This window comes from Pseudophryne corroboree, chromosome 6, assembly GCF_028390025.1.
Source record: "Pseudophryne corroboree isolate aPseCor3 chromosome 6, aPseCor3.hap2, whole genome shotgun sequence".
NCBI lineage: Eukaryota > Metazoa > Chordata > Amphibia > Anura > Myobatrachidae > Pseudophryne > Pseudophryne corroboree.
The window spans coordinates 814,786,880-814,813,555 of NC_086449.1; the positions used below are offsets into that span (position 1 = coordinate 814,786,880).

Below are 26,676 nucleotides of genomic sequence, written 5' to 3' on the forward strand. Positions count from 1 at the left end.
ACTGCATCGCTTGCCGTGCCCTCTATACTCACAGTCACTGCATCGCTTGCCGTGCCCTCTATACTCACAGTCACTGCATCGCTTGCCATGCCCTCTACACTCACAGTCACTGCATCACTTGCCGTGCCCTCAATACTCACAGTCACTGCATCGCTTGCCGTGCCCTCTATACTCACAGTCACTGCATCGCTTGCCATGTCCTCAATACTCACAGTCACTGCATCGCTTGCCGTGCCCTCTATACTCACAGTCACTGCATCGCTTGCCGTGCCCTCTATACTCACAGTCACTGCATCGCTTGCCGTGCCCTCTATACTCAGTCACTGCATCACTAGCCATGCCCTCTATACTCACAGTCACTGTATCATTGCCGTGCCCTCTATACTCAGTCACTGCATCGCTTGCCGTGCCCTCTATACTCACAGTCACTGCATCGCATGCCATGCCCTATACACTCACAGTCACTGCATCACTTGCCGTGCCCTCAATACTCACAGTCACTGCATCGCTTGCCGTGCCCTCTATACTCACAGTCACTGCATCGCTTGCCATGTCCTCTATACTCACAGTCACTGCATCATTTGCCGTGCCCTCTATACTCACAGTCACTGCATTGCTTGCCGTGCCCTCTATACTCAGTCACTGCATCACTAGCCGTGCCCTCTATACTCACAGTCACTGCATTGCTTGCCATGTCCTCTATACTCACAGTCACTGCATCGCTTGCCGTGCCCTCTATACTCACAGTCACTGCATCACTAGCCGTGCCCTCTATACTTACAGTCACTGCATCGCTTGCCGTGCCCTCTATACTCACAGCCACTGCATCGCTTGCCGTGCCCTCTATACTCACAGTCACTGCATCGCTTGCCATGCCCTCTATACTCACAGTCACTGCATCGCTTGCCATGCCCTCTTTACTCACAGTCACTGAATTGCTTGCCGTGCCCTCTATACTCACAGTCACTGCATCGCTTGCTGTGCCCTCTATCCTCCCAGTCACTGCATCGCTTGTCATGCCCTCTTTACTCACAGTCACTGAATTGCTTGCCGTGCCCTCTATACTCACAGTCACTGCATCGCTTGCCGTGCCCTCTATACTCACAGTCACTGCATCGCTTGCCGTGCCCTCTATACTCAGTCACTGTATCACTAGCCATGCCCTCTATACTCACAGTCACTGCATCGCTTGCCGTGCCCTCTATACTCACAGTCACTGCATCGCTTGCCGTGCCCTCTATACTCACAGTCACTGCATCGCTTGCCATGTCCTCTACACTCACAGTCACTGCATCACTTGCCGTGCCCTCAATACTCACAGTCACTGCATCGCTTGCCGTGCCCTCTATACTCACAGTCACTGCATTGCTTGCCGTGCCCTCTATACTCACAGTCACTGCATCGCTTGCCATGTCCTCAATACTCACAGTCACTGCATCGCTTGCCGTGCCCTCTATACTCACAGTCACTGCATCGCTTGCCGTGCCCTCTATACTCACAGTCACTGCATCGCTTGCCGTGCCCTCTATACTCAGTCACTGCATCACTAGCCATGCCCTCTATACTCACGGTCACTGTATCATTGCCGTGCCCTCTATACTCACAGTCACTGCATCGCTTGCCGTGCCCTCTATACTCACAGTCACTGCATCGCATGCCATGCCCTATACACTCACAGTCACTGCATCACTTGCCGTGCCCTCAATACTCACAGTCACTGCATCGCTTGCCGTGCCCTCTATACTCACAGTCACTGCATCGCTTGCCATGTCCTCTATACTCACAGTCACTGCATCATTTGCCGTGCCCTCTATACTCACAGTCACTGCATTGCTTGCCGTGCCCTCTATACTCAGTCACTGCATCACTAGCCGTGCCCTCTATACTCACAGTCACTGCATCGCTTGCCATGTCCTCTATACTCAGTCACTGCATCGCTTGCCGTGCCCTCTATACTCACAGTCACTGCATCGCTTGCCATGTCCTCTATACTCACAGTCACTGCATCACTAGCCGTGCCCCCTATACTCACAGTCACTGCATCGCTTGCCGTGCCCTCTATACTCACAGTCACTGCATCACTAGCCGTGCCCTCTTTACTCACAGTCACTGAATTGCTTGCCGTGCCCTCTATACTCACAGTCACTGCATCGCTTGCCGTGCCCTCTATACTCAGTCACTGCATCGCTTGCCGTGCCCTCTATACTCAGTCACTGTATCACTAGCCATGCCCTCTATACTCACAGTCACTGCATTGCTTGCCGTGCCCTCTATACTCACAGTCACTGCATCGCTTGCTGTGCCCTCTATCCTCCCAGTCACTGCATCGCTTGTCATGCCCTCTTTACTCACAGTCACTGAATTGCTTGCCGTGCCCTCTATACTCACAGTCACTGCATCGCTTGCCGTGCCCTCTATACTCACAGTCACTGCATCGCTTGCCGTGCCCTCTATACTCACAGTCACTGCATCGCTTGCCGTGCCCTCTATACTCACAGTCACTGCATCGCTTGCCGTGCCCTCTATACTCACAGTCACTGCATCGCTTGCCGTGCCCTCTATACTCACAGTCACTGCATCGCTTGCCGTGCCCTCTATACTCACAGTCACTGCATCGCTTGCAATGCCCTCTATACTCACAGTCACTGCATTGCTTGCCGTGCCCTCTATACTCAGTCACTGCATCACTAGCCGTGCCCTCTATACTCACAGTCACTGCATTGCTTGCTGTGTCCTCTATACTCAGTCACTGCATTGCTTGCCATGTCCTCTATACTCACAGTCACTGCATTGCTTGCCGTGCCCTCTATACTCACAGTCACTGCATCGCTTGCCATGTCCTCTATACTCAGTCACTGCATCACTAGCCGTGCCCTCTATACTCACAGTCACTGCATCACTTGCCGTGCCCTCTATACTCAGTCACTGCATCGCTTGCCATGCCCTCTATACTCACAGTCACTGCATCGCTTGCCGTGCCCTCTATACTCACAGTCACTGCATCGCTTGCCGTGCCCTCTATACTTACAGTCACTGCATCGCTTGCCATGTCCTCTACACTCACAGTCACTGCATCACTTGCCGTGCCCTCAATACTCACAGTCACTGCATCGCTTGCCGTGCCCTCTATACTCACAGTCACTGCATTGCTTGCCGTGCCCTCTATACTCACAGTCACTGCATCGCTTGCCATGTCCTCAATACTCACAGTCACTGCATCGCTTGCCGTGCCCTCTATACTCACAGTCACTGCATCGCTTGCCGTGCCCTCTATACTCACAGTCACTGCATCGCTTGCCGTGCCCTCTATACTCAGTCACTGCATCACTAGCCATGCCCTCTATACTCACGGTCACTGTATCATTGCCGTGCCCTCTATACTCACAGTCACTGCATCGCTTGCCGTGCCCTCTATACTCACAGTCACTGCATCGCATGCCATGCCCTATACACTCACAGTCACTGCATCACTTGCCGTGCCCTCAATACTCACAGTCACTGCATCGCTTGCCGTGCCCTCTATACTCACAGTCACTGCATCGCTTGCCATGTCCTCTATACTCACAGTCACTGCATCATTTGCCGTGCCCTCTATACTCACAGTCACTGCATTGCTTGCCGTGCCCTCTATACTCAGTCACTGCATCACTAGCCGTGCCCTCTATACTCACAGTCACTGCATCGCTTGCCATGTCCTCTATACTCAGTCACTGCATCGCTTGCCGTGCCCTCTATACTCACAGTCACTGCATCGCTTGCCATGTCCTCTATACTCACAGTCACTGCATCACTAGCCGTGCCCCCTATACTCACAGTCACTGCATCGCTTGCCGTGCCCTCTATACTCACAGTCACTGCATCACTAGCCGTGCCCTCTTTACTCACAGTCACTGAATTGCTTGCCGTGCCCTCTATACTCACAGTCACTGCATCGCTTGCCGTGCCCTCTATACTCAGTCACTGCATCGCTTGCCGTGCCCTCTATACTCAGTCACTGTATCACTAGCCATGCCCTCTATACTCACAGTCACTGCATTGCTTGCCGTGCCCTCTATACTCACAGTCACTGCATCGCTTGCTGTGCCCTCTATCCTCCCAGTCACTGCATCGCTTGTCATGCCCTCTTTACTCACAGTCACTGAATTGCTTGCCGTGCCCTCTATACTCACAGTCACTGCATCGCTTGCCGTGCCCTCTATACTCACAGTCACTGCATCGCTTGCCGTGCCCTCTATACTCACAGTCACTGCATCGCTTGCCGTGCCCTCTATACTCACAGTCACTGCATCGCTTGCCGTGCCCTCTATACTCACAGTCACTGCATCGCTTGCCGTGCCCTCTATACTCACAGTCACTGCATCGCTTGCCGTGCCCTCTATACTCACAGTCACTGCATCGCTTGCAATGCCCTCTATACTCACAGTCACTGCATTGCTTGCCGTGCCCTCTATACTCAGTCACTGCATCACTAGCCGTGCCCTCTATACTCACAGTCACTGCATTGCTTGCTGTGTCCTCTATACTCAGTCACTGCATTGCTTGCCATGTCCTCTATACTCACAGTCACTGCATTGCTTGCCGTGCCCTCTATACTCACAGTCACTGCATCGCTTGCCATGTCCTCTATACTCAGTCACTGCATCACTAGCCGTGCCCTCTATACTCACAGTCACTGCATCACTTGCCGTGCCCTCTATACTCACAGTCACTGCATCACTTGCCGTGCCCTCTATACTCACAGTCACTGCATCGCTTGCCATGTCCTCTATACTCACAGTCACTGCATCACTAGCCGTGCCCTCTATACTCACAGTCACTGCATCGCTTGCCATGCCCTCTATACTCACAGTCACTGCATCACTAGCCGTGCCCTCTATACTCACAGTCACTGCATCGCTTGCCGTGCCCTCTATACTCACAGTCACTGCATCGCTTGCCGTGCCCTCTATACTCACAGTCACTGCATCACTAGCCGTGCCCTCTATACTCACAGTCACTGCATCGCTTGCCGTGCCCTCTATACTCACAGTCACTGCATCGCTTGCCGTGCCCTCTATACTCACAGTCACTTCATTGCTTGCTGTGTCCTCTATACTCAGTCATTGCATTGCTTGCCACGTCCTCTATACTCACAGTCACTGCATCGCTTGCTGTGTCCTCTATACTCAGTCACTGCATTGCTTGCCGTGCCCTTTATACTCACAGTCACTGCATTGCTTGCCACTTCCTCTATACTCACAGTCACTGCATCGCTTGCCATGCCCTCTATACTCACAGTCACTGCATCGCTTGCCATGCCCTCTATACTCACAGTCACTGCATTGCTTGCCGTGCCCTCTATACTCAGTCACTGCATCACTAGCCGTGCCCTCTATACTCACAGTCACTGTATTGCTTGCTGTGTCCTCTATACTCTGTCACTGCATTGCTTGCCACGTCCTCTATACTCACAGTCACTGCATCGCTTGCTGTGTCCTCTATACTCAGTCACTGCATTGCTTGCCATGCCCTCTATACTCACAGTCACTGCATTGCTTGCCGTGCCCTCTATACTCACAAGTCACTGCATCGCTTGCCGTGCCCTCTATACTCACAGTCACTGCATCGCTTGCCATGCCCTCTATACTCACAGTCACTGCATTGCTTGCCACGTCCTCTATACTCACAGTCACTGCATCGCTTGCCATGCCCTCTATACTCACAGTCACTGCATTGCTTGCCGTGGCCTCTATACTCACAGTCACTGCATTGCTTGCCGTGCCCTCTATACTCACAGTCACTGCATCGCTTCCCATGCCCTCTATTCTCACAGTCACTGCATTGCTTGCCACGTCCTCTATACTCACAGTCACTGCATCGCTTCCCATGCCCTCTATACTCACAGTCACTGCATTGCTTGCCACGTCCTCTATACTCACAGTCACTGCATCGATTGCCATGCCCTCTATACTCACAGTCACTGCATTGCTTGCCGTGCCCTCTATACTCACAGTCACTGCATTGCTTGCCATGATTCTGGTTTTCGGTGGGAATCGATAGACTGACACAGGATGTCCACGAATGTTCTGCTGCAGGAGGAAGCCCCCAATGTCTTCTTCTTTATGAGGAGATCGGTTAATGATCCTCACAAAATTGCCGCAGGGATCAACATCTGTGATCTCAAGATCACCGAGGGCGCTGAGAGGTTACAAATGAAAAACAAACCAGGATTTTCATGACACAATGGAGCCACGTAATGTCTTTAATGATGAGTTCTCAGACAGATGCACATAGGAATGGAAAACAATGTATTGGGCATCCCATGGTGGTGACAGGAGGGGTCAGGAGCACACGCATGGAGATGACCCATCTTATGGACGCGTTATGTGAGGGATGTTGCCGTGTGCACAGACACTGCCATAGGAGGTCACACCTGCCGTAGGGTTGGTGTAAGTTTTGTTGGTGCAACCAATGGTGGCGTCTAAGGAGTCATTATTATTAATAGTATAATAGTCGCAGCCGCTTGTACGTCCACCTGTGATAGAGCCCCACTGTGCGCTAATGAGGAATGATACCACGGCCGGGATGCAATGGGAGCCGATAATGCCGGCTGGAAAAGTATCGCCACACATCGGACATTACAAATGTGCGTCTATTTACTGGAACTCGGGAATGTAATGGCGTGTGTAAATTTCCCGTCTTCAGTGTCTCAAATCCGTGGTGTCGCGGTATTTAGACTAGAAAACGTCCGATATTTAAGGACCAACCAAAACGTGTGTTTTAGTATAGGAGGACCACAGTGTCAGAGAAAGTCCCCCATTGTCACCCAATAGTCCTATAATCATTGGCGTTTCTGGGTCCAGGGGGCCCCACACCGCACACATTGCACCCATGCTGTGTTAAAACTTCCAGAATCCCGCGACGGGCGCTAAGGCCGCAGCAGTCACAGCAATAATCCCCCAAAATGGCCGCCGTGCATGCGCAGTAGCAAATTAGTCTCCGGAACATGGCGGGCGCCATGTTTCCGAAGATTTGCACATACACTGTAGTCTCCAGCACATTGCCGGAGCCTACGGCGCCGCAGAGAGGAGGGGGCCCACCTGGAGTCTGTACACGAGCCCACTCCTCTCATAAAACGCCCCTGATTATCTTGGTCGTGGGCCGGGATGTAACGGGAGCCAATAACGGCAAAATGCCCATTGGTGCGGCTATTGCAACTAAATAAACACAATCAGGCAGAGGCGTTTGCTAGGCAACGACGGCCTTCTGCCGTCTGGCATGCGCTGGTGCATTGTGGCGCCGGCACATGCGCAGTTCTGACTCGATCGCAGCGAGGCAATAAACTGCAGCAAGCGATCGGGTCGGAATGACCCCTAAGTCACACAAGCATCTTGTGCTGATTTAAATGATATGCGGCATGGCTATATTCAGGGTGTAATTGCGACTCTAATTCTGCATATCTTTTAAACAGCAGAAGCAGTTTGTGCGTCCTTTTCACATTGTCTTGCTTCTAAAACGCAGCGCTGTGAATGGGACGCACAAGTAGCTCCTGCTGTTTAAAATGATATGCAGCATGCCTATATCCGGTGTGTAATAGCAACTATCTGCATACTAAATGTTTTGCTACAATGTATTCCAGCCATACACTGTAACATAATTACATAGTTGCAAAAACACACTTGTGAAGATACCAGGGCCAATATTTACTAAGAATTTGAGTTTGTCCGTTTTGTGGTTTTTTTTCTAAGTCCCAATTCGGGAATTCACTAAGCACCAATCTCGGCAGTGTTTGGACTATTCGTAATGGTTTGATTTGCAAAGTTCCGAAATACGAATGAATAGACCATCGGTCAAACGCGGCTGTTATTTCATACAATACGGGAACTTTGCGGTCAGCTGTGAGGTTACTTTCGGTCAACCGCTGACCGCAAAGTTCCCACCATTGGCTACAATGGAGCGCATAGGCGCTACATTGTAACACTGCCGGGTGCCGCCTGTCATACAGTACAGGAGCACACAGCCAATCAGGAGAGTGCCACGACGTGGCGCTCCCTGATTGGCTGAAGGGACCCTCTTTGACAGGAGTCAGGGGGGGGGGGTCCTGGCAGTCGGGGAAAGGGACCCCTTTCAGTGCGTGGTCGGGTTTCCGTTTTATTATTTTGCCAAGTACGTGGATTTTTCAAAGAACAGAAGGTACACTGGATTATGTGAGTATAATTTTTTTCACAGGTACCCCAAGGATTCTACAGGGACAAGAGGACAGAGCCTCGTGTGAACATAGGTAAGTATGTATGTTTGGAGGTGTGCATGTATGTAATAAAATTATACTTTCACGGTGTGTGTGTGTGTGTGTGTGTGTGTGTGTGTGTGTGTGTGTGTGTGTGTGTGTGTGTGTGTGTGTGTGTGTGTGTCCTGTTTTTTGGGGGGTATTTTTTTAGTAGTAGTACTACAGGTACGAGCGGGCCCGGTTTTCCACCGCATGCTGGTACTTATGGTTCTCCAAGTACCAGCTTGCGGGGAGGCTCACTGGGACTTGTAGTACTGCTACTAAAAACAATATTCACATTTTTACAAAAGGCTATCAGCCCCCCATCCGCCGCCCTTTGATGGGGGGACAGCCTCGGGCTTCACCCCTGGCCCTTGGGTGGCTGGAGGGGGGGACCCCGTGATTTAAGGGGTTCCCACTCCTCCAGGGTAATCCGGCCAGGGGTGACTAGTTGGGTATGTAATGCCAGGGCCGCAGGGACCAGTATAAAAGTGTCCCCCGGCTGTGGAATTATGTACCTGGCTAGTGGAGCCCGGTGCTGGTTTCAAATATACGGAGGACCCCTACGCTTTTTGGCCCTCATATTTTTGGAACCAGGACCAGGCGCAGAGCCCGTTGCTGGTTGATTAAATATGGGGGAACCCCTGTCATTTTTTCCCCAAAATTTTTTCAACCAGGACCGGCTCAAAGAGCCCGAGGCTGGTTGTGCTTAGGAGGGGGGACCCCACGCAACTTTTTTCAGATTTTTTTAAGACTTTAAACAACTTTTTAAGGTACACAATGAAGCCCTGCACGTATCTCACAGATCCGGCCGGGATTCCTTATGTTTTGTCAGGCAGTGTTTTACTCATCACTCCCGTAAAACACTGCCTGATATTACGAATCACATCGACATCGGAAAAAACGATTGTGCAAAACTCGGTAGCTTAGTAAATGATCGTATCAGGATTCAAAAAGTTGCAGTAAAATGTACCCGATACCATTCGAGTTCAAACACCCTTCAAAACGGTTTAAAACACGAATCTTTGTAAATATACCCCCGAGTTCCAAATCACTCAGGCACGGTAGTAGATGAAAAACCAACAGTCGTTTATTGAACAGAATGGGTTATAAACAGCTCAGCACACTTCTGTAATCCAATTCCACATGGCAATTCCCACCACAATCTCCTGACAGAACGTTGGTGATCATTCCGAGTTAATCACAGCCAGCAACTTTTTGCTGCTGCTGCGATCAACTAGTACACGCCTATGGGGGAGTATATTTTAGCTTAGCAGGGCTGCGATCGCTTGTGCAGCCCTGCTAAGCTAAAAAAGTTTTGTTTAGACTAGACATATACCTCCTTACCCTGTGCGATGGATCCAGCGATGATGGGCCGGCTTTGACGTCAGACATCCGCCCTCGGTTCTTCTGGACACGCCTGCGTTTTACTCACCACTCCCCGAAAACATCTCCAAATGGTCCGGATCCGCCCTGGAACGCCTTCTGCCTGTCACTCTTTTTTGCGGTCGGCTCTGCCGCCGCTTCCTTTGTAAGCCGCGATGTAACCCAGCGACCCCTGTCGCCGGGCAACATTGCGCACGCGCACTGTGGCGGCCGCGCATGCGCATTCCTCACCCGTTCTCACTGCAGCAATAAACAGCTGCGTGCGAACGGGTCGGAATGACCCCCATTACTTCTTAGTCTTGGAGCAGAGAGTCTCTTCTAGCAATATAGAGACCCAGATAGATACAATATAATGGGTCCCCAAGCAGATCCCTGGCAAAACATTACTTTTTAGCCTGGGATCAAAGAATCTCCCTTCAGCTCTCTGGGTAGCTCTACTTATACCTCCAGAAGCTTTATATTGCTAGGGTGTGTGTGACCTCTGTGTCTTAGGAATTACAGCATTGGAATACAATACATATTCTAATCAAGGTGATTACATCAGTCAGGGAGCCACCCTGTCTGGTCACCTCACTTTTGGACAATAGGGAGTAAACAAACATGGACAATGGTACCTTATATGACTCAACCTTTGAGTGTCCACTGTGGTGTATGAAAACAATAGGAAACTAGGTCTAACAAATACATTATCTAAAGGGTAACAGAAAACATAACACAATTGTATATATTAACAATATTAAGGTTGATTTAAACACAGTATTGGGTGAGCAGCAATGGACATGTTATGGAGAATAAACAAACAGGCAAATTGGATGAATATGGATATGGGTATAAAAAGTACATATTTGACACAGGAAATGAGGCATAGCTATCTTAATTATCTTAATTGTCACAGACCTAATTTTCTCACAACACTGAATATAGCATTTAAATCAGCAAAAGCCGCTTGTGCGTCCTGGAGGACGGGGGATTATTTAAGGTGTGTGCTGTTTAATCATAGGCAGGGGCGTTTTATGAGAGGATGGGGCCCGTGTGCAGACCCCGGGTGGGCCCCCTCCTCTCCGCAGTGCAGTAGGCTCCGGCAATGTGCCGGTCTACTGCGTATGCGCAAGTCTCCGGAAAAATGGCGCCCGCCATGTTCCGGAGACTAATTTGCTACTGCACGTGCGCGGCAGTCATTTTGGGGTGGATTTTTGCTGCGACTGCTGCGGCTTCAGCGCCCATCGCAGGACTCCGGAAGGTAAGTTTTAATACAGCATGGGTGCAATGTGTGCAGGGTGTGGGCCCGTGTGCACCGCATACATTGCACCTATGGTAGAAAGTTGCCAATGAAGATAATGTATTACATGAACAAATGAGCAGGAAAGATGTAGCGAATTTGTGTATTCCTTGTTGTGTATTCCTTGCTGTGTATTTCTTGTTGTGTATTCCATGTTGTGTATTCCTTGTTGTGTATTCCTTGCTGTGTATTTCTTGTTGTGTATTCCATGTTGTGTATTCCTTGTTGTGTATTCTTTGCTGTGTATTCCTTGCTGTGTATTTCTTGTGTGTATTCCTTGTTGTGTATTCCTTGTTGTGTATTCCTTGCTGTGTATTCCATGTTGTGTATTCCTTGCTGTGTATTTCTTGTTGTGTATTCCATGTTGTGTATTCCTTGCTGTGTATTCCATGTTGTGTATTCCATGTTGTGTATTCCTTGCTGTGTATTCCATGTTGTGTATTCCATGTTGTGTATTCCTTGCTGTGTATTCCATGTTGTGTATTCCATGTTGTGTATTCCTTGCTGTGTATTCCGTGTTGTATATTCCTTGCTGTGTATTCCATGTTGTGTATTCCATGGTGGGTATTCCTTGCTGTGTATTCCGTGTTGTATATTCCTTGCTGTGTATTCCTTGCTGTGTATTCCTCGCTGTGTATTCCATGCTGTGTATTCCGTGTTGTATATTCCTTGCTGTGTATTCCATGCTGTATATTCCTTGCTGTGTATTCCGTGTTGTATATTCCTTGCTGTGTATTCCATGCTGTGTATTCCTTTCTGTGTATTCCTTGCTGTGTATTCCTTATTGTGTATTCCATGATGTGTATTCCTTGTTGTGTATTCCTTGTTGTGTATTCCTTACTGTGTATTCCATGTTGTGCATTCCATGCTGTGTATTCCTTACTGTGTATTCCTTGCTGTGTATTCCTTGCTGTGTATTCCATGATGTGTATTCCTTGTGTATTCCTTGCTGTGTATTCCATGTTGTGTATTCCATGTTGTGTATTCCTTGCTGTGTATTCCGTGTTGTATATTCCTTGCTGTGTATTCCATGTTGTGTATTCCATGGTGGGTATTCCTTGCTGTGTATTCCGTGTTGTGTATTCCTTGCTGTGTATTCCTTGCTGTGTATTCTGTGTTGTATATTCCTTGCTGTGTATTCCTTGCTGTGTATTCCATGCTGTGTATTCCTTGCTGTGTATTCCTTGCTGTGTATTCCTTGTTGTGTATTCCATGATGTGTATTCCTTGTTGTGTATTCCTTGTTGTGTATTCCTTACTGTATATTCCATGTTGTGTATTCCTTGCTGTGTATTCCTTACTGTGTATTCCTTGCTGTGTTTTCCTTGCTGTGTATTCCGTGTTGTGTATTCCTTGCTGTGTATTCCTTGCTGTGTATTCCGTGTTGTATATTCCTTGCTGTGTATTCCTTGCTGTGTATTCCATGCTGTGTATTCCTTGCTGTGTATTCCTTGCTGTGTTTTCCTTGTTGTGTATTCCATGATGTGTATTCCTTGTTGTGTATTCCTTGATGTGTATTCCTTACTGTGTATTCCATGTTGTGTATTCCTTGCTGTGTATTCCTTACTGTGTTTTCCTTGCTGTGTTTTCCTTGCTGTGTATTCCTTGTTGTGTATTCCTTACTGTATATTCCATGTTGTGTATTCCTTGCTGTGTATTCCTTACTGTGTATTCCTTGCTGTGTTTTCCTTGCTGTGTATTCCGTGTTGTGTATTCCTTGCTGTGTATTCCTTGCTGTGTATTCCGTGTTGTATATTCCTTGCTGTGTATTCCTTGCTGTGTATTCCATGCTGTGTATTCCTTGCTGTGTATTCCTTGCTGTGTTTTCCTTGTTGTGTATTCCATAATGTGTATTCCTTGTTGTGTATTCCTTGATGTGTATTCCTTACTGTGTATTCCATGTTGTGTATTCCTTGCTGTGTATTCCTTACTGTGTATTCCTTGCTGTGTATTCCGTGTTGTATATTCCTTGCTGTGTATTCCATGTTGTGTATTCCATGGTGAGTATTCCTTGCTGTGTATTCCGTGTTGTATATTCCTTACTGTGTATTCCTTGCTGTGTATTCCGTGTTGTATATTCCTTGTTGTGTATTCCTTACTGTGTATTCCTTGCTGTGTATTCCATGATATGTATTCCATGATGTGTATTCCTTGCTGTGTATTCCTTACTGTGTATTCCTTGCTGTGTATTCCGTGTTGTATATTCCTTGTTGTGTATTCCTTGCTGTGTATTCCATGATGTGTATTCCATGATGTGTATTCCTTGCTGTGTATTCCTTGATGTGTATTCCATGATGTGTATTCCATGATGTGTATTCCTTGATGTGTATTCCTTGTTGTGTATTCCTTACTGTGTATTCCTTGCTGTGTATTCCTTGCTGTGTATTCCGTGTTGTATATTCCTTGTTGTGCATTCCTTACTGTGTATTCCTTGCTGTGTATTCCATGATGTGTATTCCATGATGTGTATTCCTTGCTGTGTATTCCTTACTGTGTATTCCTTGCTGTGTATTCCGTGTTGTATATTCCTTGTTGTGTATTCCTTGCTGTGTATTCCATGATGTGTATTCCATGATGTGTATTCCTTGATGTGTATTCCATGATATGTATTCCTTGATGTGTATTCCATGTTGTGTATTCCATGATGTGTATTCCATGATGTGTATTCTTAGTTGTGTATTCATTGTTGTGTATTCCTTACTGTGTATTCCTTGCTGTGTATTCCTTGCTGTGTATTCCGTGTTGTGTATTCCTTACTGTGTATTCCTTGCTGTGTATTCCTTGCTGTGTATTCCGTGTTGTATATACCTTGCTGTGTATTCCATGTTGTGTATTCCATGGTGGGTATTCCTTGCTGTGTATTCCTTGCTGTGTATTCCGTGTTGTATATTCCTTGTTGTGTATTCCTTGCTGTGTATTCCATGATGTGTATTCCATGATGTGTATTCCTTGATGTGTATTCCATGATATGTATTCCTTGATGTGTATTCCATGTTGTGTATTCCATGATGTGTATTCCTTGATGTGTATTCCATGATATGTATTCCTTGATGTGTATTCCATGTTGTGTATTCCATGATGTGTATTCCATGATGTGTATTCTTAGTTGTGTATTCATTGTTGTGTATTCCTTACTGTGTATTCCTTGCTGTGTATTCCTTGCTGTGTATTCCGTGTTGTATATACCTTGCTGTGTATTCCATGTTGTGCATTCCATGCTGTGTATTCCTTACTGTGTATTCCTTGCTGTGTATTCCTTGCTGTGTATTCCATGATGTGTATTCCTTGTGTATTCCTTGCTGTGTATTCCATGTTGTGTATTCCATGTTGTGTATTCCTTGCTGTGTATTCCGTGTTGTATATTCCTTGCTGTGTATTCCATGTTGTGTATTCCATGGTGGGTATTCCTTGCTGTGTATTCCGTGTTGTGTATTCCTTGCTGTGTATTCCTTGCTGTGTATTCTGTGTTGTATATTCCTTGCTGTGTATTCCTTGCTGTGTATTCCATGCTGTGTATTCCTTGCTGTGTATTCCTTGCTGTGTATTCCTTGTTGTGTATTCCATGATGTGTATTCCTTGTTGTGTATTCCTTGTTGTGTATTCCTTACTGTATATTCCATGTTGTGTATTCCTTGCTGTGTATTCCTTACTGTGTATTCCTTGCTGTGTTTTCCTTGCTGTGTATTCCGTGTTGTGTATTCCTTGCTGTGTATTCCTTGCTGTGTATTCCGTGTTGTATATTCCTTGCTGTGTATTCCTTGCTGTGTATTCCATGCTGTGTATTCCTTGCTGTGTATTCCTTGCTGTGTTTTCCTTGTTGTGTATTCCATGATGTGTATTCCTTGTTGTGTATTCCTTGATGTGTATTCCTTACTGTGTATTCCATGTTGTGTATTCCTTGCTGTGTATTCCTTACTGTGTTTTCCTTGCTGTGTTTTCCTTGCTGTGTATTCCTTGTTGTGTATTCCTTACTGTATATTCCATGTTGTGTATTCCTTGCTGTGTATTCCTTACTGTGTATTCCTTGCTGTGTTTTCCTTGCTGTGTATTCCGTGTTGTGTATTCCTTGCTGTGTATTCCTTGCTGTGTATTCCGTGTTGTATATTCCTTGCTGTGTATTCCTTGCTGTGTATTCCATGCTGTGTATTCCTTGCTGTGTATTCCTTGCTGTGTTTTCCTTGTTGTGTATTCCATAATGTGTATTCCTTGTTGTGTATTCCTTGATGTGTATTCCTTACTGTGTATTCCATGTTGTGTATTCCTTGCTGTGTATTCCTTACTGTGTATTCCTTGCTGTGTATTCCGTGTTGTATATTCCTTACTGTGTATTCCTTGCTGTGTATTCCATGATATGTATTCCATGATGTGTATTCCTTGCTGTGTATTCCTTACTGTGTATTCCTTGCTGTGTATTCCGTGTTGTATATTCCTTGTTGTGTATTCCTTGCTGTGTATTCCATGATGTGTATTCCATGATGTGTATTCCTTGCTGTGTATTCCTTGATGTGTATTCCATGATGTGTATTCCATGATGTGTATTCCTTGATGTGTATTCCTTGTTGTGTATTCCTTACTGTGTATTCCTTGCTGTGTATTCCTTGCTGTGTATTCCGTGTTGTATATTCCTTGTTGTGCATTCCTTACTGTGTATTCCTTGCTGTGTATTCCATGATGTGTATTCCATGATGTGTATTCCTTGCTGTGTATTCCTTACTGTGTATTCCTTGCTGTGTATTCCGTGTTGTATATTCCTTGTTGTGTATTCCTTGCTGTGTATTCCATGATGTGTATTCCATGATGTGTATTCCTTGATGTGTATTCCATGATATGTATTCCTTGATGTGTATTCCATGTTGTGTATTCCATGATGTGTATTCCATGATGTGTATTCTTAGTTGTGTATTCATTGTTGTGTATTCCTTACTGTGTATTCCTTGCTGTGTATTCCTTGCTGTGTATTCCGTGTTGTATATACCTTGCTGTGTATTCCATGTTGTGTATTCCATGGTGGGTATTCCTTGCTGTGTATTCCTTGCTGTGTATTCCGTGTTGTATATTCCTTGTTGTATATTCCTTACTGTGTATTCCTTGCTGTGTATTCCTTGCTGTGTATTCCGTGTTTTATATTCCTTGCTGTGTATTCCATGTTGTGTATTCCATGGTGGGTATTCCTTGCTGTGTATTCCTTGCTGTGTATTCCGTGTTGTATATTCCTTGCTGTGTATTCCTTGCTGTGTATTCCGTGTTGTATATTCCTTGTTGTGTATTCCTTACTGTGTATTCCTTGCTGTGTATTCCATGATGTGTATTCCATGATGTGTATTCCTTGCTGTGTATTCCGTGCTGTGTATTCCGTGTTGTATATTCCTTGTTGTGTATTCCTTGCTGTGTATTCCATGATGTGTATTCCATGATGTGTATTCCATGATGTGTATTCCTTGCTGTGTATTCCTTGCTGTGTATTCCATGGGTGTGGTATGGATGGTCGACAGTAACTAGGTCGACCACTATTGGTCGACAGGATGTCTATGTCGACAGGGTCTTTTGGTCGACATGTTCTAGGTCGACAGGTCAAAAGGTCGACATGAGTTTTTAATGTTATTTTGGTGTCGTTTTCTTCGTAAAGTGACTGGGAACCCCAATTAGTGCACCGCGTCTACTCGCATGGCTCGCTTCGCTCGCCATGCTTTGGGCATGGTGCCTTCGCTCCGCTACCGCTTTGCTCGGCACACTTTACCGTTCCAAATTGTAGTCCACGTGGATCGTTGAGTATGAAAAGGTGAAAAAAATGGCGAAAAATGCATGTCGACCTTGTGACCTGTCGACCTAGAACATGTCGACCTAAAGACCCTGTCGACCTAGACACACTGTCGACCAATAGTGGTTGACCTAGACATTGTCGACCTAGTTACTGTCGACTTAGAGACCGGATCCCGTATTCCATGATGTGTATTCCATGTTGTGTATTCCATGTTGTGTATTCCTTGCTGTGTATTCCATGTTATGTATTCCTAGTTGTGTATTGCTAGTTGTGTATTCCATGTTATGTATTCCTAGTTGTGTATTGCTAGTTGTGTATTTCATGTTGTATATTCCATGTACATCCTCCGTGCTGGGGAAAACATCTCTTTTCCAGCACGTTCACACTCACACTCCCGGCTTGCTAATCCAGGTTAGATTTCTATATATAATGAATCAGTTATTACCAGCCCTTCCCGTCCCGGGACAATGCTGCGCTCAGACTTAAAAACGAATAAGAAATTAATTTAAATAATATACACTGTATAACGTATCAGGCAGATCTAGAAGACAGTCTATGGAACTATGGGGGTGATTCCGAGTTGTTCGCTCGCAAGCTGCTTTTAGCAGTATTGCACACGCTAAGCGGCCGCCTACTGGTGGTCAATCCGAGTTGTTCGCTCTGTAATTTTCTTCGCATCGCAGCGATTTTCCGCTAATTGCGCATGCACAATGTTCGCACTGCGACTGCGCCAAGTAAATTTGCAATAAAGATTGGAATTTTACTCACGGCATTACAAGGTTTTTTCTTCGTTCTGGTGATCATAGTGTGATTGACAGGAAGTGGGTGTTTCTGGGCGGAAACAGGCCGTTTTATGGGAGTGTGTGAAAAAACGCTGCCGTTTCTGGGAAAAACGCGGGAGTGTCTGGAGAAACGGAGGAGTGTCTGGGCGAACACTGGGTGTGTTTGTGACGTCAAACCAGGAAAGACAAGCACTGAACTGATCGCACTGGAAGAGTAAGTCTCGAGCTACTCAGAAACTGCACAGAGATGTCTTTTCGCAATATTGCAAATCTTTCGTTCGTAATTTTGATAAGCTAAGATTCACTCCCAAACGGCCAGTTTCCGCCCAGAAACACCCACTTTCTGTCAATCACACTATGATCACCAGAACGAAGAAAAAACCTCGTAATGCCGTGAGTAAAATACCAAACTGCATAGCAAATTTACTTGGCGCAGTCGCAGTGCGAACATTGCGCATGCGCAATTAGCGGAAAATCGCTGTGATGTGAAGAAAATTACCGAGCGAACAACTCGGAATGACCACCTCTGTCCCTGTGTCAGTATCCAGTCGGGGTCAGACCCTCACTTAAGGCGTATATTTATAGAATACATAACTGAGAAGATAGGAGTTCCCATAAATATATGAAGATGAAAGTAACTAGAGAGATTTGTAGTGGTTTCTGTCAGTGAGGCGGTGATTTAATATTAACAGTGTTCAAGGAAACAGGAGTTTCAGCTCCCCTGCAATACACACAGTGACAGCCAGGGCTGCCATCAGAAATTACGGGTCCCAGGACAGGCAAAATAGGCAGGGCCCCCATCCCTCCCCTCCCCCCCCAACCCCCCCCCCCCCCCCCCCCAAATAAAAAAAAATTAATAATAATTATATATATACTAGGTGCTTCATCGCGCCCTACGGGCGCTCTTCACACCGTCGCAAGGGGCTGCGCCCCCTTAACCCTTGCATGCCTTTCTGGGGTTTAATATTTGTATTATATGGAGTATTACCTGCATTCCTTTGTTAGTGGTTAAATATTGCACAATGAAAGGGCGTGCGATGGTGAAGGAGGCACAGCCCCTTGCGACGGCGTGAACAGCACCTGCAGGGCACGATGTACAGAATGTAGCGGGTGCGGGGGGGACTGCGGATGGTGTATGTAGATGCTGCGGGTGGAGGGGGGGCAGAAGTGGGGGTGGGGCCCGGATGGGGAAGGTTCGGGAGGTGCTGCGCGTGGGGGAGGGGCAGAGGAGTGGGGGATGCAGATGGGGGAGGGGTCCGGAGGCACTGCAGGTGGGGGAGGGGCAGGGGTGCCACGGGTGGGAGAGGGGCAGGTGTGGGGATGTTGTGGATGGGTGAAGGGTTCCGGAGGTGCTGTGGGATGGGAAGGGACGGGAGTGCCGGCGGTTGGGTAGGGGACCGCAGGCACCATGGGTAGGGAAGGGGCAGGTACGGGTGTTGCAGCGGATGGGAAAGGAGGTCCGGAGGTGCTGCAGGTGGTGGAGGGGCAGGTGCGGGGGTGCCATTGGTGGGGGAGGGGTGGGTGAGGGGGGGACCGCTGATGGAGGAGGGTGTCTGCAGATGCTGCGGGTGGAGGGGGGCAGGTGTGGGGGGAGACATATAAGGGGGGTGAATGGTGGAAGGGGCCTGGAGGTGCTGTGGGTGGTGAAGGGGTGGAGGAGTGGGAGCCACGGGTGGTGTAGGGGGTCTGGAGGCACAGCATGTGGGGGAGGGGTGGAGTGCCGCATGTGGTGGAGGGGAAGGTGCGGAGGTGTGGTGCATTGGGGAGAGGTCTGGAGGCGCTGCGGGTACTGTACATGCCATAAAAGGTAGTTGGAGGGTATGCAGTAACAGGGCCAGGACAGGGGTGACAGGGTCAGTACAGGGTTGACGGGGCCAGGACAGGGGTGACAGGGTCAGAACAGGGGTGACGGTGCCAGGACAGGGGTGACGGGGCCAGGACAGGGGTGACAGGGCCAGGACAGAAATGATAGGGACAGGATAGGGGTGACAGGGCCAGGGTAGGGGCGGCAGGACCAGGACAGGGGTGACGGGGCCAGTATAGGGTTGACAGGGCAAGCACAGGGGTGACAGGGCCAGGATAGGGGTAACAGGGCCAGCATAAGGGTGACAGGGCCAGGATAAAGGTGAAAGGGCCAGGATAAGGGTGAAAGGGCCATGATAAGGGTGGCAGGGCAAGGCCAGGGGTGACAGGGACATGACAGAACACAGGGCACGGGAGAGATTGGTATTAGGGACAAAACAGTGGTGACAGACAGATGTGTCTTACCGGAGTCACTGCTGCTGGCTGCTGCTGTTCCACTCCAACCTGTTGGGATCTGCTGCTGCTGGAGACTTGGCATGGCTGACTCTCTCAGGCTGGAGTCCTGCTTTCTCTGCCCATCCGCATCCCTCCCCCCCTCCTCAGTCACACACCTCAGACCTCGCGCAGCTGCCGGGCACTGTGGTAAGGTGAGACTGGAAATGACTGGTTAGCCCCCAGGAGATGCTGCGGCTGGAGGGAGGAGGGGGTCATAGCATGCACGTGGCGCGGACCTCACGGCTTCCGGGCAAAGTGGTAAGGGGAGACTGGGAGTGACTGGTTAGCTCCCAGGAGACGCTGCGGCTGGAGGGAGGAGTGGGTCAGAGCCTGCAAGCAGCTCGGATTTCTGCAGCGCTACCCGCCAGCTAAAGTGTGTGAATGAGCTGGGCGCACTCCACTGCGGGTGGCAGCGCTGCAGCTAGCGGTGGGGTTGCCGGGGCTGGAGATAACAGAGGCAGTATGGAACCTGCACAGCGGCAGGTGCCCCACTAAACTGCAACTAAGAAGCGTGAGTGTGCCAGAAGTGACGCTCCTCCGCACCAGAGAGACCCTGCTGAGTATGCCGATGTGGGGGGTCAAGCACACAGTGAGCCGGTGCCCGTCTGTTTGTATGACATACCCCTCACACACCCCCATACCTCCCAAATGTCCCGATTTTCGCGGGACAGTCCCATTTTTTGGGGTCTGTCCCGCTGTCCCACCCGCGGGTCGCAGTGTCCGGCGGTGGGGGGGGGGGGGGGGGGGGCAGTTGGAAAGCTCCTGTACTCTCTGTTCTGCTTAGCAGAGCAGCGGTGAATAGTGGAGACAGAGGGAAAGGGGGCATCAGGGGGTACGGATTAATGGGGGGGGGGGTTCCAGCAGCAGAGCCGGATTAAGGGGGGGGGGGGGGGGCAGGGGGTACGTACCATTGGCCCCACAGTTTTAGGGGGCCCCCCGGCTGGAGTAGCTCTGTCCCAGCTCAGAAGCTCCCCCCCCCCGTCCTGCCAGCAACAGCGGCAGCATTGTGCTACAGTCAGCACACGCTGCTGCATATTGGCAGGTCTGTGGTGTTACAGGGAGGCAGCAGTCTCCCTGCTTTCTTCTCCCTATGCGGGTGTGTAGGGGGGAGCGACCACCTCCTCTGGATTTAGCCCTAGCTGAGGGGCCAAAATCCCATGAAAAAAATAAAAATAAAAATCGGAATTTGCATAAGGAGGCGTGGTCACGCGGGCCGCGATTAGGCCACGCCCCCAACCCCACAGCAGGCACAGCAATGAGATAGGGCTCCCCTGTCACAAGTGCCCTGGGCCCCCCGGACTCATAATCAGCCCCTGGGGCATGCCAGCAGCTCACAGAGCACTGGGCATGCTCCCTCACTGACGAAAACGGGGCCCTCCCGTGAAGCCACGCCCCCTTTTCGCTGAGTGTGTTTCCCTCCTTCTGCCTGGAGAAAGCTCCTGCAGAAAGCTGGGAGGTCTGCACCCCTGCCTGTGCCATGCCCAATGCCCATGCTATCTGCTTCTGCTCCTAGTCTCCTGTAGATTTGGCCAGATCTCTGTGACTCATTTGACTAACTCCGCCCAGTGTTGTGACTCCGCCCAGCGTTAGCAAATGAATCACAAGGTCACAGAATAGGGCTATTATATAGGAGATATATATATATATACATATAAAATACCTTGGAGAGGGCGGCACTCAAAGACTTGGCAAAATGATGTATATGGAAAAAAAAACGCAGGGCAACCTTTATTGTGACGTTTCGGGGACTAGCCCCTTGCTCATCTGAGGAAGGGGCTAGTCCCCGAAACGTCACAATAAAGGTTGCCCTGCAGGGTTTTTTTTTCATATACATCATTTTGCCAAGTCTTTGAGTGCCGCCCTCTCCAAGGTATTATATGCTAATCAGAGGTGACAAGCCCTGAAGGGAAGGCACCGGAGCAGGATTTGTGTTAGTCCGGAGTGCCGGGGTCCAGTTGCTGATTTTATATATATATATATATATATATATATATATATATATATATATAATTTACAAAAAAATCTCTGTCCCCATAGTTTTGTCCCCAGCACCATATTATGCACCACACTGTAATGCCCCAGTACCTTCTCATTGGGGTGCTGCTTCTTGTCATCGGTTCTAGTTGCCCTCCTCCCTGCAGCCGCTGGAACCGCTGCAGGCTGTTCGGCAGCTTGTTTCAAGTAAAACTATAGAAACGTCCCTTCCAAAATGGCCGCCTCCTCAAAGGAGACAGTTATTAAAGATACTAGAGCCTCCTCTAGTATCTTTAATAACTGTCTCCTCTGAGGAGGTGGCCATCTTGAGAAGGACTTTTCAATAGCCTGCAGGAGCCGGGCAGCGGCGGTGGCAGGAGGACGGATGGCAGCAGACGGGCAGCGGCATGAGCGGCCCGGCCTTCCCCTCTCTGCTAGAGAGGCCGGGCTCGGGACAGCTGTGCCCGCAACACTCCCCTGATGGCGGGCCTGGTGGCAGTAGACATGGAATCGGGCTGTATTCATAGGCTTACAGCTAGAGAGGAGACATCTGACTGTAACACAAAATGTTCGTCTAATTACACATTCTGGCCTCAATGTCCCTCAAAACCTTCCACTCCCAGTATGAGGCTGCTGCGGCCTAACAGCCGGCTGTTGACGCAAACATCGGGCATTTTGCAAAGTCGGCTAATGTAATAGCGGCCACAAAGCGGCTTTCAGCTCTAAAGCATAGATGCCGACTTCTGGGATGCTCTCTCCGGGAGAGAGCAGCCCGTCGGCTCAGCAGGGGGGGGCGGGCAGTGAAGTGACTAGACAGGGGGTCGGGCCAGAGGCGGAACGGGGGCGGGCCAGAGGCGGGACGGGGCACGGCTTCAGGGCCGCGTCATTTAAGCCCCACCCCCCGCTGTGTTATGCCGCGATTACCGGCATTATACAGCAGGGGGCGTGGTTACGATGACGTGATTCAACAAGAATCGCGTCATCGCCTGCCCGGACCGCTCACTTTACTCGTTAAGTGGGCGGCGGGCAGGGGTGACCCCCGTAAGTCGGGAGACTTGCCTGCGCTTCCGGGGGGCCGGGAGGGTCACCCGTTTTTCGGGAGCCTCTCGGCCATTCCGGGAGGGTAGGCAAGTATGCTCTAAAGTAGAGAGTCCGATAAAAAGTCGGATTCAGATGTTTTGCCCATGTTAAGTATACGACTCGTCCAATGTATTCAGTCTAAAACTCTCAAAGAATATAGAGGTGTTTTTTGGGGCCGAGTTTGTTATGAAAATGTTAGAAATCAATTATAAGTACTCGTTTCAGGCACATTTGCAATAAACACTTTTCAACACATTTTGACACTTAAAAAAACAAAACCTTTGATCTATAAAAATGCTCCACGTACTGTACGTGTCATTTTGACATTATTTTCCCCCGGGAAATATGTATTGGAGTCAGATAAATGTACGAAGTCGCACAAGCTGTTCCAGCTGAATCCAATCATTTGTGACATGCCGATATTCTGTGTATAATTTCCAGATACTCCGCGTACTGTACTTGGTATTTTTTTTTTAAACACACAAATGCGTCATAGATGCAAATGAATGTACTAAGGGGGTCATTCCGAGTTGATCGCTCGCTAGCAGTTTTTAGCAGCCGTGCAAACGCTATGCCGCCGCCCACTGGGAGTGTATCTTAGCTTAGCAGAAGTGCGAACAAAAGGATCGCAGAGCGGTTACAAAAAAAATTCTGCAGTTTCAGAGTAGCTTCAGACCTACTCAGCGCTTGCGATCACTTCAGACTGTTCAGTTCCGGATTTGACGTCACAAACACGCCCTGCGATCGCCCAGCCACGCCTGCGTTTTTCCTGGCATGCCTGCATTTTTCCTGGCACGCCTGCGTTTTTTTGAGCACTCCCTGAAAACGGTCAGTTGACACCCAGAAACGCCCACTTCCTGTCAATCACTCTGCGGTCAGCAGTGCGACTGAAAAGCGTCGCTAGACCTTGTGTAAAACTACATCGCCCGTTGTGAAAGTACATCGCACGTGCGCATTGCGCCGTATACGCGTGCGCAGAACTGCCGAGTTTTTGCATCATCGCTGCACAGCGAACATTTTTAGCTAGCGAAGAAAAGAAAAGTAGACAAACTTCAATGCGCTCTCCGAAATAGGCAGCTCGATTGTGTACAAGTCACACAGAGGTAACTCTCATCAATACCTCCACCAAGAAAAAAGATTTTTCAAGCAAACTGTAGAGTAATGCGGTAACAATCCATAGATGGACCAACTGCGCTTCAAGGTCCTTCCACAAATGATTTTCAATGTTTATGTAACAAAGGGAGACCTGGTGCTACAGACTACAGACCAGACGGACGATAAAGAGACAGCTGTGGTTGCCGTGGGAAACAAATCCCTATGCTTGTAGAACTGCCGCAAGACAGTTCTTTCTTACCGCTGGTAATTGCGCACTTTGGACTCCCTACACTCACTCTTTTGCTGCTATGTGTGTTTTAATTACGTGTTATGTGAGCTTACATAAAATTTTTAAACTGTACGTCACTATATGCACTTTTTTCTTTGTTACATAAACATTGAAAATCATTTGGGGAAGGACCTTGAAGCGCAGTTGGTCCATCTATGGGCGCTTGTATGTATTGTCACCGCATTACTCTACATTTTTAGCTAGCGATCAACTCGGAATGACCCCCCCAAGTCACACAAGCAGCTTATGCTGATTTAAATGATATGCGGCATGGCTATAGTCAGTGTGTAATTGCGACTCTACTTATGTTACAGTGTATGGCTGGAATACTCTGTAGCATAACATTTAGTATGCAGTTACAGTTGCTATTACACACAGGATATAGGCATGCTGCATATCATTTTAAACAGCAGAAGCTGCTTGTGCGTCTTATTCACATCGTTCTGCTTCTAAAACGGGGATACAGATGATTTGGCGGCGGTTGGGATGCCAGCGGTCAGGATACTGATGCTGGAATCCCAACCGCTGACAATGCCGACAGCCTGGAATGGCAGCTAACAGGGGCTATTCCCACTCGTGGGTGTCCACAAAATCATGGGGGGTCCACGACACCCATAGGGTGGGAACAAAACCTGTGGCGAGCGCAGCGAGCTCACAAGGGGACTCTTAATGTCACTGCAGCTTCTTTCATTGCTACATAGAGCTGAGCAATGCGCCACTGACTCCTGAGTATTGTTCCTGTATTGCTGCAGTGACATCACTGACTCCTGAGTATTGGTCCTGTATTGCTGCAGTGACATCACTGACTCCTGAGTATTGGTCCTGTATTGCTGCAGTGACATCACTGACTCCTGAGTATTGGTCCTGTATTGCTGCAGTGACATCACTGACTCCTGAGTATTGGTCCTGTATTGCCAAAGGGTGACAGGTGTCCTTTAATTTAACAATATTCTAACTTTCATCACATTCTTCAGTCCCAGCTCACCTGGATATGCCAGCTCTGATGTCACTATGACATCTCTCAGTCCCAGCTTACCTGGATATGCCGGTTCTGATGTCACTATGACATCATTCAATCCCAGCTCACCTGGATATGCCAGCTCTGATGTCACTATGACATCATTCAGTCCCAGCTCACCTGGATATGCCAGCTCTGATGTCACTATGACATCCCTCAGTCCCAATTTACCTGGATATGCCAGCTCTGATGTCACTATGACATCATTCAGTCCCAGCTCACCTGGATGCGGCAGTTCTGATGTTACTATCACATCCCTCAGTCCCAACTCACCTGGATATGCCAGCTCTGATGTTACTATGACATCATTCAGTCCCAGCTCACCTGGATATGCAGCTCTGATGTTACTATGACATCATTCAGTCCCAGCTCACCTGGATATGCCAGCTCTGATGTCACTATGACATCCCTCAGTCCCAGCTCACCTGGATATGCCAGCTCTTATGTCACTATCACATCCCTCAGTCCCAGCTCACCTGGATATGCCAGCTCTGATGTCACTATGATATCCCTCAGTCCCAGCTCACCTGGATATGCCAGCTCTGATGTTACTATGACATCATTTAGTGCCAGCTCACCTGGATATGCCAGCTCTGATGTTACTATGACATCATTCAGTCCCAGCTCACCTGGATATGCCAGCTCTGATGTCACTATGACATCATTCAGTCCCAGCTCACCTGGATATGCCAGCTCTGATGTCACTATGACATCATTCAGTCCCAGCTCACCTGGATATGCCAGCTCTGATGTCACTATGACATCCCTCAGTCCCAACTTACCTGGATATGCCAGCTCTGATGTTACTATGACATCATTCAGTCCCAGCTCACCTGGATGCGGCAGTTCTAATGTTACTATCACATCCCTCAGTCCCAGCTCACCTGGATATGCCAGCTCTGATGTAACTATGGCATCATTCAGTCCCAGCTCACCTGGATATGCCAGCTCTGATGTAACTATGACATCATTCAGTCCCAGCTCACCTGGATATGCCAGCTCTGATGTCACTATGACATCCCTCAGTCCCAGCTCACCTGGATATGCCAGCTCTGATGTCACTATGACATCCCTCAGTCCCAACTTACCTGGATATGCCAGCTCTGATGTTACTATGACATCATTCAGTCCCAGCTCACCTGGATATGCAGCTCTGATGTTACTATGACATCATTCAGTCCCAGCTCACCTGGATATGCCAGCTCTGATGTCACTATGACATCATTCAGTCCCAGCTCACCTGAATATGCTAGCTCTGATGTTACTATGACATCATTCAGTCCCAGCTCACCTGGATATGCCAGCTCTGATGTCACTATGACATCATTCAGTCCCAGCTCACCTGGATATGCCAGCTCTGATGTCACTATGACATCATTCAGTCCCAGCTCATCTGGATATGCCAGCTCTGATGTCACTATGATATCCCTCAGTCCCAGCTCACCTGGATATGCCAGCTCTGATGTAACT

General features: G+C 48.5%; 1 protein-coding gene across 3 annotated transcripts in view; it reads right to left on the reverse strand.

The window, feature by feature from the left end:
• LMNTD1 (lamin tail domain containing 1) overlaps positions 1-26,676 on the reverse strand; it is a 268,559-nt gene that overhangs the window by 23,553 nt on the left and 218,330 nt on the right. For all 3 annotated transcript variants that reach the window (XM_063929096.1, XM_063929095.1, XM_063929094.1), the window contains exon 12: positions 5,991-6,177. In XM_063929096.1, coding sequence (XP_063785166.1) covers positions 5,991-6,177 — 187 coding nt within the window. The remainder of the gene's footprint in view (positions 1-5,990; positions 6,178-26,676) is intronic.